The sequence below is a fragment of the Ambystoma mexicanum genome, chromosome 9, assembly GCF_040938575.1.
Source record: "Ambystoma mexicanum isolate Mex_15411 chromosome 9, UKY_AmexF1_1, whole genome shotgun sequence".
NCBI classification, from domain to species: domain Eukaryota; kingdom Metazoa; phylum Chordata; class Amphibia; order Caudata; family Ambystomatidae; genus Ambystoma; species Ambystoma mexicanum.
Window position 1 is genome coordinate 260,355,352 of NC_090931.1, and position 20,546 is coordinate 260,375,897.

The 20,546-nt window shown below is 42.4% G+C and overlaps 1 protein-coding gene across 4 annotated transcripts in view; it reads left to right on the forward strand.

The window, feature by feature from the left end:
* SGSM2 (small G protein signaling modulator 2) overlaps positions 1-20,546 on the forward strand; it is a 1,574,436-nt gene that overhangs the window by 1,042,755 nt on the left and 511,135 nt on the right. For 2 of the 4 annotated variants that reach the window (XM_069614582.1, XM_069614583.1), the window contains exon 12: positions 13,491-13,625. The exons of the other annotated variants lie outside the window; for them this stretch is intronic. In XM_069614582.1, coding sequence (XP_069470683.1) covers positions 13,491-13,625 — 135 coding nt within the window. The remainder of the gene's footprint in view (positions 1-13,490; positions 13,626-20,546) is intronic. 4 annotated transcript variants of the gene reach the window in all.

A 20,546-nucleotide genomic window follows, 5' to 3' on the forward strand; every position in this document is an offset into this window, starting at 1 on the left:
AGGAAACATAACCATAACATCACTCTAACGTTTTTTCACTGAATTTCAATGTTGTTAAAAGAAAATTAGAAACCTTCAGCCTTGCCTTGGGGACCCCTAATCCGCTGTCATGAAACTTAACAGGTAAAACCGCAGGCTGGCTTGGACGAATATTCTTCAAATCGAGTTTATTAGGCTATTTATAGACTTGGGCCAAATGAATGATAAAAGATAACAACACAAGACTGTTCAACAACAGTAACATGATGGCGTCTCCAAAGCCCAAACAGTTGCTCAAAAACCCACAGGATAACCACAGACTATGTTCTCTTTGAGCTCAATGTAATAAAGTCCAACACCCACCAGGTATTCTCTTGTAATCCATAGTCTACGGTTTTACAAACTCAATCTGCGTCACTTTCCAGAATGAGCAGTAGATTCGCATTCACTGACAGTTTGTGGGTTCTCCACTGACTCCGGAGACTGAGAATTACATGCATCTGCTTCTTGCCCTGGTAATTGTGAAAACCCTTTCCCAGGTGCCTTCAAGCCCATGTTGCTAGGCCTCCCGCGGCCTGGAGACTATATTCCGATCTGCAGGGGAGCACTCAGAGGTGCCACTGGGTAACTGTTAAGTTGTGAAAACAAAATCAAAATATCGAGGCTGAGTACCCCAAAAGGAAATACACCGAACACGGGTTACAAATGAACATACAAAGTACTTTATTTTATACTGAATCCAGTTACAAAAACAGAGCAAAATCAGATAGCTATCGGCCCTCAGTACAACACAACGAACTCCAGCGTAGTTCAGTGTGTTCAGTGAGAGATGCACTACATTAGAATGCATTGACTTTTTATACACTTTGTGCGCACGATGTCCAGCCCCACTTCGGGTTAATATTCCACTTAATACATCACCGATCTAGGGTTCGTGCCAAGTCTCGAACAACCGCATATAACTGGTTTGCCTTTAATACATGTATCAACAAGCCTATACAGCAACTGTGTGATCTGGGATTTCCCATGTTAGTCTTCTTAAACATTAATACAATTCGGTTAAACAAGTGTTCCATGTTCAGTATTTGAATATATTGTTTTTATAGTATACTCGTGGATTAGTTTCTTTACATGAGTAATCCCTTACACACAAGTCAACGAAGGACAAGGTCTCAGTTCACGACCTGTGGCCTGCAGGCAAGTTACTTATTAGCTATGTACAGAGGTCAAGACGGCCATGTTGTATTTTGAAATGACATCATCCACCATTTTAACTCACAGGGTAACTTTTACAAAGCGAATCCTAAAATGGCGGATGAACCTAAAATGGCGGCTTACATTGATTTTAAGGTCAGGACCTTGCAACACGGATTCTTTCACAAGCGACATTCGAGCAGCTTGGCGTAGGCCAATATACATATATTTATTGCAATAGGAGGCACGATATAATTTCTCTTTTGACAAAGTTAGACTTGACTTCTCTTTCTTGTTGAGAACCTCTTCGTCCCAGGTATTGGCTTGATTCCCCAAAACTCCAACCTCCTCTACATCCTCCACATTTTGTTATCTTCCTTCTGGAGCATAGGCCCTAGCTTGGTTCCCCAAATCCTCAACATTGGCTTCCTTCTTGGAACATCGTAGCAGTCTCCTTTCTAACAGCAACTGTCTATCCCCCTCCCTCTTCCCCGCTCTTCTGTCCCTCCTACTGTATCTCCTGAATCCCATGTCCACATTTCCAGTTCGGTCTAACTTCCTCCTCACAGCTCCTTACAACTTTCCCCTCACTGCTTCTGCCAGCAAGAGGTTCTTTCCACAACACTCCTGCTAACCTCTTTCTGAGGGCTTCATCCCTTCTACTTCTCACAACCTCCTCAAACCTCCTTTTCCCTTTAGCCCACCTCCTTCTCAGCATCTTGTCCAACTTACTCCTGATGTTTTCCCCCTTAGTCCTTCTGTCCAACTTTTGCTTCCTTCTTCTGCCAATCTCTGTCTCACCACCTTGACTCACCTCCTCCTCACTCCATCTACCCAAACTCCTTCTCACAACCTCTGTTCACCTTCTGGATGTTCCCTCCAACCTCCCTCCTGGTACTCTCCCCTTTCACTTCCCCTTTCTCTAGGAAGCCTTATGCCAGCACTCTCTTTTCCACCACAAGTATCCCTTCATGACCTCTGTGCCTCTCTTGACAACTCTAGACACAGCGAGACATTGATCTGCCTCATGTCAGTGCATCCCCTATTTGGGTACACCGATTAGTGGGGTGGAAAAGCATTTTTATTTTTACATTTTCTAAACGCTGCATGTCTCCATGCACTTTCCTCCTGTGGTGCTGGTAAAGTCATACTCATGGCAGAGGCTCCAGAATGCAGCATCTGATAGAGGAACCTGCCGGGCATGGCTTTTGTTAGCGTTACAATCTTGATTAATCTCAACTGCTAAATGGACCATTGTGAAGCTATTCAGCGGATTAAAAGGCAACATAACTTTTACTGAAAAAAAGTGATAAACAAAGCAAGCAAGAATGACTAGACTATTATATTTAAGGGAAAAACATAAAATACATCAAAACAAAAAACAACAAACAGATATGGGGAATATAAACTACTGGGGCGGATGTTGAATGTTGTTTGCCTGGACCTATTTTAAGAGCAACAATGTATGTTGTATGTTTCCTTTTGCAAACATTTCCATAATGATGAATTAAGAACACACTAAAGGGCAAAGCTTGAGCAAATGGGCATTGTGGCTTAGAGTACTAGTGAATGGCAGAGGAGGGCTAGGAGCAGTGCTCAAGGGGTCCGGGAGTTACACCAATTTAAAAGTATGCCCTGTGTACAAGGGGCACCAATTTGCCATCCGTAGAGTAATGGTGGGGAATTCTGGGGCTTAGGGGAGCCACCCTCTATGTGAGGTTACCCCTGGTGACGGTGCAAGGAGGATCTCCCAGAGCTTCCACTCTCTTCTTTGGATGATCTTGGATGCATAACTTGCCACGAGTAGTAGGAACTGTGATTAATTTGTGGCGGTGTTTGCCAGGGCTCAGCCCTGTCAGCTATTTCTTAGCCCTGGTGCTTATTGTCTCAGACTCAGTTATTATAAAGCAATGATAGCCAGAGCATCCACCAACCACAATGAGCAGCTGTGAGCTGTAGTTTAATCCCAAATGTGTCGACAGTATGGGGTGCAGTTTTGGGTGGTGGCAGCAATGGTGGGAAACTGCCCACCCACAGTGTCACAAGCGTGCTAGAAAATATTTAGGCCCTGGCACTTATTTTCTTACAAATGAAGCACTGAGTAGGAAGGCCCTGCATCAGTCAAGGGGAAATATATTTCATGTGTGGGGAGATTAAAGCCGCGCACTTACACCTGGAGACCAGCTCTATGCCTCTAGCAGAAAACCCTGAAAGAAGTAACCCCAGAATCACGGCTTGACGGTTCCTAGTGATAGCCTCGACCTCCAAAGCATCAAATGCAAAAGCCTGGAAAAAAATGCATCGAAAACATTTATTTATTTTCATTTTTTATGGGGGGGTCCCCAAACCCCGTTTTTTAACCCATTTTAATTTAAAAAAAACTTCAGCTAAAAAAATGCATTTTTTCGATGCATTGTTTTTCGAGGCTTTTGCATTCGATGTTTTGTATTCGAGGGAATCACTGGATACCCTGCTTGAAATATAATGAGTCATGCAATGTTTATTTCACTTCACTCGACATATGAACATGACCAGCTGTGCAGGCGCTGGCATGGTCGGTAACCAGTAAACAAGAAGAAAATGCATCGCAGGCAACACAATGATGTGAGGCAAAAAGGTGTGCTCAGCCCAGCGCCATTGACAGTTGGGAGAGAAGCTCACATGGACACAAGAAATGTTGGCGCATTGGGTGCTCAGGTTGCCATGATTGCGCTGCCTGATCACAACATGCTGGACAGGCGTCTTGCAACCTCAGCCTCTGTGCAGGTCAGGGCACACGCCGTTCTATAAAGAAAACAGAGCACAACACCTGCAAGAAAATAAAAACACTGGCCAGATTAATGGGGAAAAGCCAGGACCATTAGGCAAGGGCCAATGGCGCGTTACAAAGCAAATGGGGAAACTGACCAACACATCCAATCCCTCGTCATTTCAATCCCCGGATCAGCTCTCAATAAATCGGTGTTAGGATGGTATTCCAGAGCGAGTCTGTGTGTAACAGTGAGCAGAGAGAGATCACGACCAGCACAATAGTAAAGCAAAGGCAAAGGTCAGGACAAACGCCAAAAACAAAGACGATGCCCGAGTCAAAGAATGAGAACTTCGACAACGGTGAATGCACCATAAATGAAGTGTGACTAGGGGTGATTTGCAGAACACTGTCTCGAGTGGATGCCCAGGTGTCTGGACACTAGACTAGTGAAAATAATCTGAATCTGAGGTCCTTTAGCAAAGACCATTTTTCAATGAACGTCTTTAATCCTTTTTCGTCTCACTGTTTCCTTAGCTAAATCTCTATCCCGTGGGAGTTCCTCCTTGCATTCCCATAGACGTAGGGGGGTGTTGCTTGAGATTGGAGGACAACAGAGCAGGAGGGCCCCCCACCATCCCACTAAAACCAAGGCATATCCTTTCTTAGCCCAAATTGGAAAGATGCTTGAGGATGCAACTCTTTGGAGGTCTTGGTAAAAAGAAGACAGGGCCAACCAGGCCCATTCTGTTTGTCTTGGTCCTTTCTATTATCTTTTCTTCTGAACCCCACAATGCAGCTGTTTAGATTATACTTATGGTTGTCGGAGTGTTCTGTTCTTGTCTCTCTTTCCACGAGATTCATTCAGTGTTGTAAATAGGTAAGTGTATAATAGTGCAGTCCCTCCCATTATGCACCAGCCTTCACTTGTCCTGTCATTCACAGCGCTCTATTTCCGCAGCGCAGTTTACGACAGCATATTTACCTACTACCTGCAGGTACAAAGGTGCTGCAGTCCCTCATTTGGGATACTGTCTGATGGAGCCTTTGTCTCTATGGGCCCCAGGGAATAAGGAAAGAAAAGGTTCCGGATTCCCCCCTGGAACGGCCATATGCTCTCACACCACAATTCAACAAAATAAAATCCAGATTCATATTTGTATAATATAAATCAATTCAACACAGCTAATGTAATTCACAATTTGTGTTTTTCAAACTGAATTTTGTAACTCAGTTCTTTTATTCCATCATAATAGGAAGTGAGCACTCATATGTGTTCAAACACAATTTATTAATGGCATTAAATGTATTGAATTGATTTATATTACACAAATATGAATCTGGATTTCATTTTGTTGAATTGAGGTGTGAGAGCACATGACTGGTCCAGGGGCAAATCCGAACCTTTTATTTGCATTTTATAGGCTTGTGCTGAGGACTTTTTTCACCATGTTGTTCCATTATAGGAGATGGATTGTTGGCTAATCTACAGGAATTTAACATTTGAATTTCTCTAACAATTATTGGTGCCCACCCTTCCCTAATATCCCCAGGGAATATGGCCCACTGGAACCCATGGGGCATCTACATGGATGCGCTACTCACATAGTTCTATGGGCCATGATGGAAGAGGGACTCTGGGAAGTGTCATTTAGCTTGCCTAACTGCTTCCTGCTGTTGTACTGTTTGTCAAGCAGAGTAGATCTAAGGGACCAGGCCAGGGGCCATTCATCGAGATATGGTTAGTTTCTGAATGTATATGTTCCAGGGCAGAGCAGCTGCATGGTGTAGTCTGTGTTTGTCCAGGAGATTGGGTGGATAGAGGAGGGTGGGTGCCGGTGCCAGTAATGTGATTGTAAATGTCAGGCTGAGCAGATTTAGGGAATGGGATGCAAAGCAATGTGCTCTTAGAGTGGGAAATGAGGCATCATTGAGCAAAACTACTATTTGACCTCTTACATTAACAATATTGGCATATTTCTTCACTGTCAGCATAGACTGCCTTTTTACAGTGGCAATAATGCCATTGCTGGGCAAAGCCAATATACATTTGTTCTTACTTGGCAATGATTACATATATTGGCACAGTCAATAGGAACATGCATTCTTACAGTAACAATAGTGAGATAATTGGGCATAGCCAAAATGTGGGTGTTCTTTCAATTCAATGGCAATATTGGTATATATTGGCACTGCCAATTGACATGGCTTCTTACAGTAGCAATATGACCATTATTGGGCAAAGCCAACATTAATATATTCCTACACTGTTAATACTGTCATAGATTGGCAAGTCCCATTATAGGGCAAGACCACAATTAGTGTTTGTACAGTGGCAATATTATAATATGTTGGCATAGCCAGCATGAACATGTCTTCTCACTCTGGTAATACTGGCAGTATCTGGCACAGCCAACACAAGTCTTTTCTTACAGTGGCAGTACTGGTCCACATGAAATATCTTCTTCCAGCCATGCAATACTGCCATTTATTATAGTCACAGGCATCGTGCAAGTATTTAACAGTGGCAATGCTGGCATATATTGTGTGAACACATGGGTTGTGAAGTGTTTTTTAAAATGGCAATGTTGGCATGTACAATTTAGGAATAGTTATCATGAAGGATATTTTACAGTGGCAATGCTGGTGTGTGTGTGTGTGTGTATATACATGTATATATATATATATTGAAAGGAGAAAATCCTTTTCCAATGCAGAAAACGCTGTAATGGCTTTCTGCAAAGAGGCAGGGACACCGAAGATGGTCCAGACAAACAAATTCCTTTATTTTTAATTTGTCACCAAAACAAGGAAAAGCAAAAGAACGACGTGTTTCACGGTGCTCTCACCGCTTGATCACGTTAGGAATTTAGACATTGTAGAGGTGACTCAAAATAGCACAGCTGTCTCTATGGTTTCACCTCCTGATAGAGTGTCGCAATGTGAGACAAAGTACTTTTTCTTCGGAGGAAAGGCAGACATCTCTCAATATACAGTGGCAAGCACAGTTGCTATGATCTATTAAAATATGAGAATCACACCACATAGCATTTAAAGTAATTTTCTCATACACGATAAGATATAATTATTTCTTCACATAGAAAAGTGCATTTAGTACAAAATAGGCCACAATAAATAGCCTGTGTATTGGCAGCGTCCCCTAACAAGCCATATATAGCACAATTATGAGTGTATATAAACACAGACGTGGTGGCATATCGCAATGCATTTTAAAGTTGGGCTAATTTTTGATGAGAGAAAACTCTCAGTAATGCTTACCCAAAAAATGCGGGAACGATTGCCTCTGGCTAAATAGCTGCCTGTGTTCTAGTAAGGCGCTGCCCAGGTCACTGCACTAACCCATTGTGACACTCGAGCTTCCAGATTAAATGGCCTATTGTAATGTGCAAAATGCAAAATTACAAGGCTACGATATGCAGACGTGTACAAGGACCCCACATTACATCAGTAGATAAAGTACATGGTGCTTGCGAATTTCTTCACTGTAAACAAGTAATTTAGTGCAAATGAGCAAAGCAGCAGTTAGCTGGAATATATTACTTCCAACATAATGTTTCCAAATAGATACAGTGCTTAGTGCCTGTAAACCTCCATACTGTAAACATTTAGACTTGTGCAAATTAGCAAAACAGCAATTGGCTACAGTATATAGATGCAAACATGAGCAACTATTACTCAGGGATAAGGTACCACATAAAGGGGTCTTATGTTAAAAACCTCCAATATGCTAAAAACTCTCATGCATATATAATCCCATATGTAAAGTGCTATGTGCAAGGTCCTGTAAGAAAGTGCGGGTAGTATAGTGTACTGGGCTGTGGCATTTACAGCTTATGTGTGATACATGAAAGAAGCCCGCCAGTCTTGATAAATCATCAAGAGTAATTATAAGAGAAAAGACTGCTGTGAATGTCTAAATACGCTCATTTATCGAGCGCTCCTAATGGAACATAATAGAAAAAATAATGTAAGAGAGAAAAATCTCGAATTCTAAAAAACTGTAAAAAGTATTCCTCCACAAATGTAGGGGTACTACAGGAATTTCGATATGTGGTTAGAACAGTTAAATCAACCTGAAGTGTAGACCAAAGGGAGCCACCGTACATAATGGATACAAGAACAAACAAACCCTCAAACCATAGGTGACCGGTGCGACCAAAAGATTAGTGAGGGCTACATGATGTACATAGCAAAACTAGGCTCTCTCGACACAAATAATGTCAATACAAACAGAAGGCAAAGTCATAAAACAGAAGTAAAGGAGAGAAAAGCAGACACTTAAATTAAATTCAATAACCTCCTTCAGTTCATGCTGGAAACTGTGTGTGTGAAAAGCCACCCTAAGCAATACTAAAACTGGTTTTATCATGGTATGACAGTAATAGAGATGAGGAACCCAGGTTCAATACACTAGAAGTAAAAACACATATAGAATAACAATAGTCATTCTGCCAATTCTAGGTTCCCAAAAAGGTATAAAGTTCTTTGTCTAAATTACGTCCTCTGGGTTTTTTAGTTTCCAGTTCCAAGATGCATTTAGTTTCCAATTGTCTGAGCAGCAATTCTCTATTGCCACCCCTAGGGTGTTTGGGTACTGTGTGTATGCCAAAAAATGCAAAGCCATCTAGCTTCCCATTGTGAACTTGTTTGAAATGTAGGGCCATAGGGGACGTAGAATCTACATGTTTGATGGTACATGTATGCTGGAGGATGTGCAGCTTCAATTTGCCTATTGTGCTCCCAACATACCACTTGTCACAGGGACAGACAAGCACATACACCACATACTCAGTGTCACAAGTAATGCATGATCCTATCGAAATGTTTCTTGCCAAGATGGGATGTACATAATTCAAAGTGCCTCTGGCATATTGACAGGCTTTGCATTTCCTGCACTTGTGAAAGCCTGCAATTGATGTTTTGAGCCAGGTTTGGCCTGTGGATATTGTCAATGGATTTATAAATCTCGAGACCAGATTGTCTTTGAGGGAAATCGAACGTCGACTCGAAATGTTACATTCATTCTGTCACCCAAAGCTCCTCCCATATGTTCATCCTGCTGTAGAACATGCCACTGCTTAAGCATGATCTGCTGTATATGCTGTGAAGCCTTACCATAAGTGAGAATAAGACATGTCTCACTACTGCATGTATCTGTGGATGGCATAACTTTAGATATTAATAGTGAGGAGCGATCTTGGTCCCTGGCCTTATGATATGCTCTTTCGAGCATCTTTTTAGAATATCCACGTTGTGTGAACTTCAAGGCGATTCGTGCGCATTCTACATCAAATGTCTCCAGCTTGGAACAGTTCCTCCTTATGCGGATAAATTCCCCATATGGTATGCTCCATTTCAAGGTGGTTGGATGATTGCTCTTGGCGTGTAGCGGTATATTGTAACTTGTGGGTTTCCTGTATAGTTCTGTAACAAGTTCATCCTGAGCCACTTTAACAAGAATATCCAAATAGACAATAGCAGTCTTGTTGTGGCTCTCGGTGAAATGAAGATTTAACTCGTTATTGTTTAATTTCTGGACAAAGTCCAGCCATTCAGAACTTGTTCCATCCCAAATGATGAATAGATCATCTATGTACCGCAGCCAAAGTATTATTTTGGCTGTATAGCAATTGTTCTCTGGTTGCCAAACTACACATTTTTCCCACCAGCCCATAAACAAATTGGCGTAGGCAGGGGAAAATGTAGTGTCCATGGCTGCACATTCTCTATTGAACAAGAAGAAATTATTTGTTAGACAAAGATGGATCATATACAATATCATTTTGCTGTGTGATAAATTCATGGACCGAGTGTGGAGAAAGTATTCACATGCTCGCAATCCATCAGAATGTTTGATGGAAGTATAGAGAGATACTACATCTAGGGTTGTGATGTCATGACCCGTGACCCAGAACCCCACTGGCATGGTCACATGCCAGGTAGGGTTAGGGCTCGGGGTTCATTTAGGGCCCCAAGGGCATTGCATTTTCACCGGGGACTCTCCTGGAGTCAGTCCTGGCACCTTTGGCGCCAGGCTCATATTTGGAATGGGACTTGAAGGGACTACTTTTTATGTGGAGGCCTGCAGCCAACATGGAGACACCCACACAGTCTAGTCCCTAAGAACCAGACTGTGCGGTGCAGTGTTTTGGGGAGTGGTAGCCCGGACTACTTTACCTGGACTTATTTACAGGATAGGCTATATAAACCACACCCAAGCTAAAGAACGTGCTTCCCGTTATTCTGCAGCCAGCAGCGTAACGCTCACCATGTTCAGAGACCAGCACCCGGCGTTCCTGGAATCGCGGACCTGCAGAGGAGACAAAAGAACATCATTAGCAGTTCCAGCTTACCTGCAGTCTTCCATCCTTCACTCCCAGCTGCTTGCGGTCTTCCATTCCGTTGGCAGCATCTTCAGGACATCGCACTCGCACCGGAAGGAAGCAACTGGAGAGGAGCGAAAAAGGGACAACGTTAAACAGGTTACTCACGCCAATCACAGCAGCAACCGAAATCTCCTCACCTGGCTGGGCATATCTTGGCCGGTTCCGCTCCGGAAATCACTGCACGCCCAGAAAGACCATCGTAACCTGAAAAGGAATAAAGAATACAGGTCAGCCCAAAAAGACATTAGCGCTCTGCGCTGAACCTACCTTTCTTCATACGCTCCATGTCCATAAATCCCAGCAGGAGCCGAACCCAAGCAGTGCACCCAGCGAACCTCTGTATACCTAAGGGGGAAACAATCAGGGAAAGACATTAATAGCCCGAAAGAAAAGGAAAGGCCCTCAGAGACTGCAATAATCGAACTTACCTCTTTAAAGACACTTGAATGGGTTGGCACCAGTGAAGTTAACTCGATCGCTACAACCCGCAGGAACTACGTGCCCCTGCGCAGAAAGCAGGACAGAGAGCACGCCAGACATCATAACAAGGATGAGGAGGGGGCCATCAGGTCGAGTCCAAGGGGCTGGTGGGAGGAAACGAAATCTGTGCCTAAGTTCAGGCCTCCTGCGTTTTCATTCCCACCTGCCATAGAAGACATCATCCCGAATTGAGTACATCTGGGGGGAATCCGGAAACCAGGGCATACAGGCGTCCCCGCGCCCCTGCGCAGAAAGCAGGACGGAGAGCACACCAGACATCACAACAAGGTGAGGAGGGGGCCATCAGGTCGAGTCCAAGGGGCTGGTTGGAGCAAACGAAATCTGTGTCTAAGTCCAGTCCTCCTGTGTTTTCAGTCCCACCTGCCATAGAAGACATCATCCCGAATTGAGTACATCTGGGGGGAATCCGGCAACCAGGGCATACAGGCGTCCCCGTGGATACCAGGTGAGCGTAACATTTGAGCAAGTAGGTGGATTCCCAAGTAATGCCATCAATTTTATTCAAAAAGTCTTTGGTGTCTCTTAGATAAAATGGAAGTGTGGTCACAAAGGACACCAGAGTCTCATCCACAAATTTGGAGGTGTTCTCATACAAAGCTCCACAAAGTGTCACAATAGGTTGTCCCGGAGGCTTCCTCATACTTTTGTGCACTTTGGGAAAAAAATAAATGGTAGGCATCACAGGGAACTTTGGATGTAAATACTTGCCCATGCCATCTTCGAGTAACCCTTTGTCCTTATATATAGTAAGCAAGTCAAAAAGTATATATATTGTGAATACCATCATCATGAGCATGTGCTTTGCAATGGCAGTCCTGAAATGTATTGTAGGCAGCCACATTCAGGAAAACACCTTTGAAAAGGCCCCTGTGTACTATATGCAGGTAACCTGACATTTATTGGATGTTCAAATGTTACCCTACTGAATTCACTGTTATTATTATTATTATTATTATTATTTATTATTATTTTGGCATTTATATAGCGCTACGAACCCTCAGGTATCTGAGCGCTGCTTATTATTACCCACGGTGTGTGGTGCTCATTTATCGACCTCGGAAGGATGAAAGGCTGAGTTTGGCCCCGCCGGGATTCGAACTGTAAATTGCATTACTTTGAATCTAATTATTTACAAATAGTGTGTTGTGCAATGCACCATTTTAAACAATTATTATGTATGGGGAAGAAATCTTCACAATCCCACATGCTTTATTCGGACTTTCTCACTGCACTGGTTCACTTGTGCTCATTACTGTAGCATTGGTAACCCATTCCACGGGGGTCTACACCAGGGGTAACGGCCCAACAGCTCAAGTGAATGGCCTGAGCAAGGGCGGTTACTGAGCGCTCTGGGACATTATCCCCCGGTGTAGCCCATGGAACGGGTTACTAATGCCATTAGCACCCCGGGTTACCAAAGTGGAAAACTGGGGTGCTAAAAAAAGTATTTTCATTGATTGAACGGGACACTGTGCGTGTCCCGTTCAATGAATGAAAATACTTTGTCAGGATGGCCACCATGGTTGTAGAAGGCGGGTCTCCGTATGGAGCCCCTCATCCATTACCATTTTGTCCAGAAATCAGGGAAGGTGCTGTGGCGGCAGCTGGTGGCACCACCGCCACAATCAGATAAGAGGGGTTGGGATTAGTAAAAAATAAGTTAAAAAAGGGAAAGGGTGGGTGTCTAGAAGATGGTTGAGATGGGTGAGAGGCAGCCAACTGGTTCCATGGAACGCAGGCTGCGCTCCGGAGCATCAGCCCACGAACTAAGGAACCTGATTGGCTATGCCGCCCACCCTGGGTGCTAATGGAAAATATTCTCCCTCTAGTGGAAAAAAACACCAGCTACCACTGGGTGCAAAAGACGAGGGGCTAGGTTGAGCTGCCAGGTGTTACAGAGGGAAGGCACTACTACATTTGTGTGAAAATAAAGGCACATCTTTCAAACGATTATACATATATGTCAAAATAATCTCAAATAATATATGTCATTATGTTTGTGTTCTTCATTTAGATTCTTGTTGTTGTAAGTGTTGAGATTACTTTTAATGTATGATGATGATTTGTGTCTGCCGCCTCACTTTCAGTCCTGTTTATTTTTCCTGGAATGTTATGACGCAGGACCCCAGAAGAGCTGCATGTACCCCATCCAGTAAATGGTCTCACATTTTGAGTCTTCCACCCCTGGCTTCAAGCTGTTGAGGTTTCTAACAAGTTGTGAAATGAATTGAATGGCACTTGAGGGAAGGTGTTTATTCTCTTGTATAGGAACAAATGTAGTTCGTGTTGGCACCCTGACACTACTGGAAAGTATAAGATCTGTCTATGCATTAGTAAACATTCCTGAACGGACATTTTGCTTGTAGAATTTCTGGTCTGGTGTTCAGAAGGAATTCTTTGTCCCAAGCTGCCAGGTTTGATATTTTGCAGTTACAAAACAAAATGCATTGCTGGTCAAGTTGTGCGTTGTCTTCATGTTATTGCCAATAAGTGGACGGGCATCTTAACAAACACCTGTCTGGGTCTTTGGAAAGTAATAGTTCTAAAATTGTAAACCTTTTCTGTGCTGTATTCGCTTGTGCTGATGCAACAACTTATACAACCCCCAATCTTTTATTTTTCTTATGCTTTCTGCTCACCCATCCATTATCTTCGAGAAGTCACTATTAACTACCACCACATAAGTGCAAGTCGCTCCGCCTCAGTTGATGATGATGAGGAAGAAGAAGATAGGCTACACGCCATGCTGTCAATGATCTGCTCGCGGAACCTCACAGCTCCTAGTCCGATGAAAGGTCGTTAACCCCCCCTTACCACCCATCCCCCTTCCCTGACCCCAAATTCTGCAGAGCTCTGGCAGCTCACCACATTGCTAATTACAACAGTGCTGACATTATTGGCTTAGTTGAGAGACAGTAAAATGCAGAGTCCTGGCTTCGGCTTCCAATAAGCTTATGATAAATTACGAAACAAGAAAAATCCAAGCGGAGAAAAGTTAGCTTCCAAAGAGTTCGTAAAAAAATAGAATAGAGTAAAACAAATGCTTAGGGAGAGCGGAAGGACCTTGTTGAGATTCTCTCCAGTGGGTGGGCACTGCATGAGATGAGGACTGTGAGTGTTCCACCTAGAGTCCAAACTCTATTTTGCATAGTTGGTCACCTAGGGTTGCAATCAGTACGAAGGTTCCATCCTATTAAACCTGCAGGAAGCATTATGCAACCACAATCATTTTTAAAGGAACTCTATTGATATTTAAAGGAGCTTTTTGCAATTTAATATTTAACAATAAATAAGTGTACCTTGCCTTTTCCTCCAATGAAACAGTTAGTTGGGTCAGAGGTTCTCTGTGTGCCAACACCCACTCTGTAGCGTGTGTCTCTTAGTAAAAGCACAAGCAGTGCATGCAGGAGCGTGTTTCAGTCAGAAGTTTAATGAGAAACATGACAGTCGGACTGAGCACTTGCATCATCTTCTGCATGGATTGCTAGGAAACATGAGGTTGTTAGGAAACATGACATTAGGACTGAGCACGTGCATCATCTTCTGCATGGTTGCTAGGAAACATGAGGTTGTTAGGAAACATGACAGCAGGACTGAGCACGAGCATCATCTTCTGCATGGTTGCTAGGAAACATGAGGTTGTTAGGAAACAAGACAGTAGGACTGAGCACGAGCATCATCTTCTGCATGGTTGCTAGGAAACATGAGGTTGTTAGGAAACATGACAGTAGGACTGAGCACGAGCATCATCTTCTGCATGGTTGCTAGGAAACATGAGGTTGTTAGGAAACATGATATTAGGACTGAGCACGAGCATCATCTTCTGCATGGTTGCTAGTAAACATGAGGTTGTTAGGAAACATGATATCAGTACTGAGCACGAGCATCATCTTCTGCATGGTTGCTAGGAAATATGAGGTTGTTAGGAAGCATGACATTAGGACTGAGCACGAGCATCATCTTCTGCATGGTTGCTAGGAAACATAAGGTTGTTAGGAAACATGAGAGTAGGACTGAGCACATGCATCATCTTCTTCATGATTGTTAGGAAACATGACAGTAGGACTAAGCATATGCATCTCCTGAAAGTTGACAATAAGGCTCTCGTGTAGGGTTTCGTGGAAGAATTCAAAGACTACCAATTTTTGCCTCAGGCCAATACGTATCCCTTTCATGTGTTGTTCCATCGTAGAATAATACATTTTTTGAGTAGAGTAGTGACAACAGGTGCTTTTTCAAGCCATATAATGTGTCTTTTCCCCTCAGAGTCTTTGCTCTGGAACCTCTTGCCACTGCACTAGTGTAGGGCACTAGGATTTCGCTGTTTCAGGTCAGCCCTTGATGTCTGACTTCTGAGCCAGGCGCTCAATCAGTGGTTTTTTTCTTAGTATCTTGGATTGGAAACAGATGAGCACATTAACAAGTCGTGAAAACAACCTCATGACTTTAAGACTGTGTTCCCAAGATATAGACAGACATTCCATTTCCACTGTGAGCATAGAACATATGTACACAACTAGTATATTCAGGGAGTATTTTTGGTGCAACTGGAGCAGTTACTGCTATTTAAGAGACATTTACTGCCGCATAGGGATATACACTTAACATATAAAAACTTCAAAAATGTGTTCAATCGACTATTGCAGTATTTGCTTCCTGTGCAGTTTCCGTGCCACTAAGCTCCAAATGGCAGAAACGCAGATACATAGCTACATTGTTGATGTAGACCTTGGAGACGCCAGTTATAAAATCTGTTTCAACATGAAAAATTGTCGATTGTGGTCCAGAATTGTCGACTTCGGTTCATGTCTTTGTGCGTCAGTTTTCCCATTCGTTAACAGTGGAAGCAGCCAAAACATGGACTAATCCTCACTTTTTCCTCTTGCCACCAATGGATCTCACGGCAGTAAACCTGTGAAATGTTTTTCTAGATGCAATCGGCATCCACTCCTGATTGCACGGGTGGACTGCAGACTGCAGCAACAACCAACTTAGACTGGGACCTTTTACCCTATTAACACATAAAATACCTCATCCTCACATTTCTGAAATCAAGAATAAAAGTGACGCAGGCTGGACACCTGAGCATTAAGACAACCACAAAAAGGTGATTTTTGCATCGGTGTGCTATCTAAGAAATTACACAGATCACACTAAGAAGACTTGCGAGGATCATATCAAATGTAGAAATAGGAAATGTGAAATGAATTGTTTAGCTAATACATTGTGCACATCTTGGCTTGCATACAGGAAACTTGTTTGATCTGGGCTCTCTCTCTGCCACTTATTCTCAGGGTTAGGTTGGATCAGACTATAGCACAGTGTTATCACACTGTCCAAGTCCACTCAAGTGAGTTCCCAAACTTGAAATCCTGTATGTAATAGTGCACAGTGCCTCCTCATGTCAAGTTCCTAGAGTGTTCTCCTTCAAGAATCAGGCCGCATGCGTGTATGCCTCTATTGAGAAAACAAGTCAAGGTTACATTCAGTTTGCATTGTCATGCTCCAAATCTCTAAATTTCACACACGCCAACGGCCTTTTTCGTATGGAGCAAGCAGCTGGAGCTCATGTTCGGTTTACCTTGCCATTCACATATAGGCGTTAATAGTGTACAACAACATAAGCTTCTACATCCCGCAATACCTCTTACTACTGAGCAATGAAGTGGACGCACAAAACCCCTAGTCAATTTTAGGTTCGGACATTTTGAAATGTGTCTGTAATTGTGTATCGGTCAAAGGAGTTTGCATGTCCATGTGTTGAGTTCCTGGCTCAGTAACAAGTTAACATTTGTGTGGCTGTTTGTACTTACATTTTTCATCCTGGTAAATTTAAAAACAGTAAAAAAAAAAACAAGCACTTGAGCTGCTTGCACAATGTAAAGACCACCTTGTTTGCTCAGTTTCTTACCCTTTAAATAAAAAAACTCCAAACTAATTCTGAATTAAAATATGAATTTGACTTGCTTATTCAGGCAATGAGCATTTCCCCCTTTCGCTTGTAAGAAAGCATATCCACACTCCGTCGGGCATGTCGACCCCAAGGGTCTTCTTCATTGAAAACGATCTTTTGAGGCATTTGCGGAAACCAAGACATAGTGAATGGACTACTTGTTGCGGAGGCTATCATTCCCAATTGCAAGTTCAATCTCCACCAAATGAAACGCCTGAACCCCCCCTCTCAAATAATATGTCTCACTGTGTTAAAAAAAAAAATAACAAAAACATGCTGCCAGACGTTTTAACCTTATAAAGGAACTGCCTCTGGGAAGCTGACTTTATTAAGGAAAGAATTGCTCCTTAAGGGGGCTGAGCCCCAAAGGTTGTATGTTGACCTGCAGTATTAGACTATACATCCCAGGTGTAACACTTTGAACCAATGTGGGAGGAGCACGAGGATTCTGGGCAAAGCAAAGCAGATCTTTCCTGCAGTGTGATCCCGGGAAATCCGGGCTCCTCAAGGCGCAAATCACTCTTCGTTTAACGATGTGGTACGCTGCCTTCGGTTTCGTGCTTCTCCTATGCTATGGAACATATATGTAGCTTTGGTGCTCCAGGCCTCAGAAAGCAAATACAAAGGCCCAGAAGCATGAGGATTCCTGGCCTACTCATTGGATGGACCTCCATTAGGCTTGCATAAACTTTGTGCCTCCATCAAAAACGACATCAATCTTTTCCAACACCTTTATCAAATTAGACAAAGTTGCAGTGGAGTCGAATTATGAAGACCTTCTATGTCTTCCTTGCATTGAAGCAAAGACAGATTATGGGTAATGTGTTTTTTAGTGTTGCTAAATTACCCCATTTAAAATCGGGGATTTCTACCAAACTTTACAAGAGAGCGCCTTATCTTCGAGTCAAGGCATGGTTACATGCTAAGCTTTCAAATTGCCTATACTTTTACAGTTTAGGTCTGGCTAGAAGAAGCTTCAGCTGCTTCATACAATTTGAAGGAAAGATGAAAAAAGGGAACTGCAGGAAGAGTGCACGTGACAGGAAGTCGTAAAAGGCAACATTTCACATAGCAGGAAATTCTGCAATCTAGCGCCACTTTCTTCAAGCATGTGTTGGCCCATTCTGACACTTGAAACAAATATTGGAGCGCTTACAGTCTGTCCGACTACACTAAGCACATAGCGTAGCATTTGAGACCTTTCTGTGTGGCGGCATACACTACGTACATGATCCAAATAGTGTGGTGTTTAAAACTGGTACAGGTAGCATGGAGTTGAAGCAGTGCAGTGTTGACCGTTTGTGTCTTTGTGGACTAAGCACATATATATGTATATATATATATATATATATATATATATATATATATATATATATGTATATATATATATATATAGATATATCTATATGTGCGCATAGTTCAATAAAGCTTGTTCTGCGTGCTCCCTCCTAGTAGTTTCTCATTTTTATTTTAATAAACAGCTGTCGGGCTATCACTTTAGCTGCCATATTCACGTGCTTCCGGCTTTCGTATTGACCTACCTCCTGTAACTGTAATCCGACTTCAGCAACAGGACTGCTGACTCAGAGTGGGTTAACATACAGGGCCCACAAGAAAGAAAGCATTTGCACATGTTATGGTTCACGTGTCATTTCTGCGTCATCTCGATAACGTTTTTGGCAGCAATGGTGGAATGATAATTTGTGTATTGAACAGAAGTGCTCTGGGGTGCACAATCCTTGTTATTTAAACCCACGCATCCTACTCAATACACAGAAAAGGCAAAGGCCCTCTACTTTCCAGTGTTAGTTATCCACGCAGCATCCTTTTCAGAAGGTACATTGTGGGCTAAACAGAGGGCTATGTGGTAGTTCCACTCAGGTCAGAGCGGAGGACTTTAAATCAGAAGAAGAGAAAAGAAGACTCCCCCCACCTAATGACAGCACTGTTGTTTCTGGTTTGCTTGCCATTGCTTTTTTCCTTTTATGCAACATGCTTGACTTGTGCATGTGGCCACCGGTGCAGATGTGTAATGGCCGACACATCAAATAAATTGATTAAAAAATGAAGATGCTATTCACTTATAATTCTTCAATAATTCTGTACCTTTTACCTCGGTGCCTGGGTCCTGTGGGGTTCCGCTAGCTGCATTCATTTTTTTCTCTTAATTTTTTAATATTTTTTAAATGTTTTTGGTCTCTGAAAAAAAACACAAACCAAACCGGTAAACAAACACAAAATTGCTGCTTGCTGGGTCCTCATTTCCTTTCAGTTTGGTCAAATGACAAGTTGCAATAAGCCCTCGCTCTTTCAGCTCCCTCCCTGAAGAATTAAGGTGAAGAGCATTTTTTCATTCTCGCTTGTTTTATTGGAATGTCCGCTTCGCATGCGCCGGTGCCTATTTTATTTTCTACTTCATTCACCTTTTTGGTAGTCTGTGCCGTGCCCACCCTTTTACCAAACTCTGGCTGCATTCATTGGCTGAACATGTCTCCACTTCAAGCCGGCTTCTTGGTTTTCATGTAACGTCTTGCTGACATGACCATGCATGCCTCGCTTCAGAATATTGCCGGACCCTATTTTTCCTTGTCCCCCTGCTCATATTTTAAAAGCATATACAACTTTTTATATATTTTGTGTCACTTTTATGCTTAGTAGTAAGTGTGTACTTTTACTAAAAAGTCTCTGCTTCAAACGGTGCAACATTGTACACAATAGTGAACTGTTGAAGGAGAACAAGGGATATACCTGCATGTAACTGAAAAAGCAACCCACTTAAAGAGAAGAAAATCCATATGCAGTGTTACCTGACTTTCATATGCAGTTTTACCTGATGGGGTATACAAGGTGTATACCTGCATGTAACTGAAAAAGTAACCCACTTAAAGAGAAGGAAATTCAAATGCAGTGTTACCTGACTTTCATATGCAGTTTTACCTGACGGGGTATACAAGGTGTATACCTGCATGTAACTGAAAAAGTAACCCACTTAAAGAGAAGGAAATTCAAATGCAGTGTTACCTGACTTGGGGTATACAAGTTGTATACTAGCATATAACTGAAAAAGTAACCCATTGAAAGACAAAGAAATCCATATGCAGTCTTACCTGACTTGGGGCATACAAGTTGTATACTAGCATGTAACTGAAAAAGTAACCCAATGAAAGACAAAGAAATCCATATGCAGGCTTACCTGACTTGGGGTATACAAGGTGTATACTTGCATGTAACTGAAAAAGTAACCCAATGAAAGACAAAGAAATCCATATGCAGGCTTACCTGACTTGGGGTATACAAGGTGTATACTTGCATGTAACTGAAAAAGTAACCCAATAAAAGAGAAGGAAATACATATGCAGTCTTACCTGACGACTTGGGGTATAAAAGTTGTATGCTAGTATGTAACTGAAAAAGTAACCTAATAAAAGACAAAGAAATCCATATGCAGTCTTACTTGATTTGGGGTATACAAGGTATATACTTGCAAGTAAATGAATAAGTAACCAAATAAAAGAGAAGAACATCCATATGCATTGTTACCTGACTTGGGGTATACAAGGGATGCTTGCATGTAACTGAAAAAGTAACCCACTTAAAGAGAAGGACATCCATATGCAGTCTTACTTGATTTGGGGTATACAAGGTGTATACTTGCAAGTAACTGAATAAGTAACCAGATAAAAGAGGAGGACATCCATATGCATTGTTACCTGCCTTGTGGTATTCAAGGTATTCTTGCAAGTAACTGAATAAGTAACCCAAT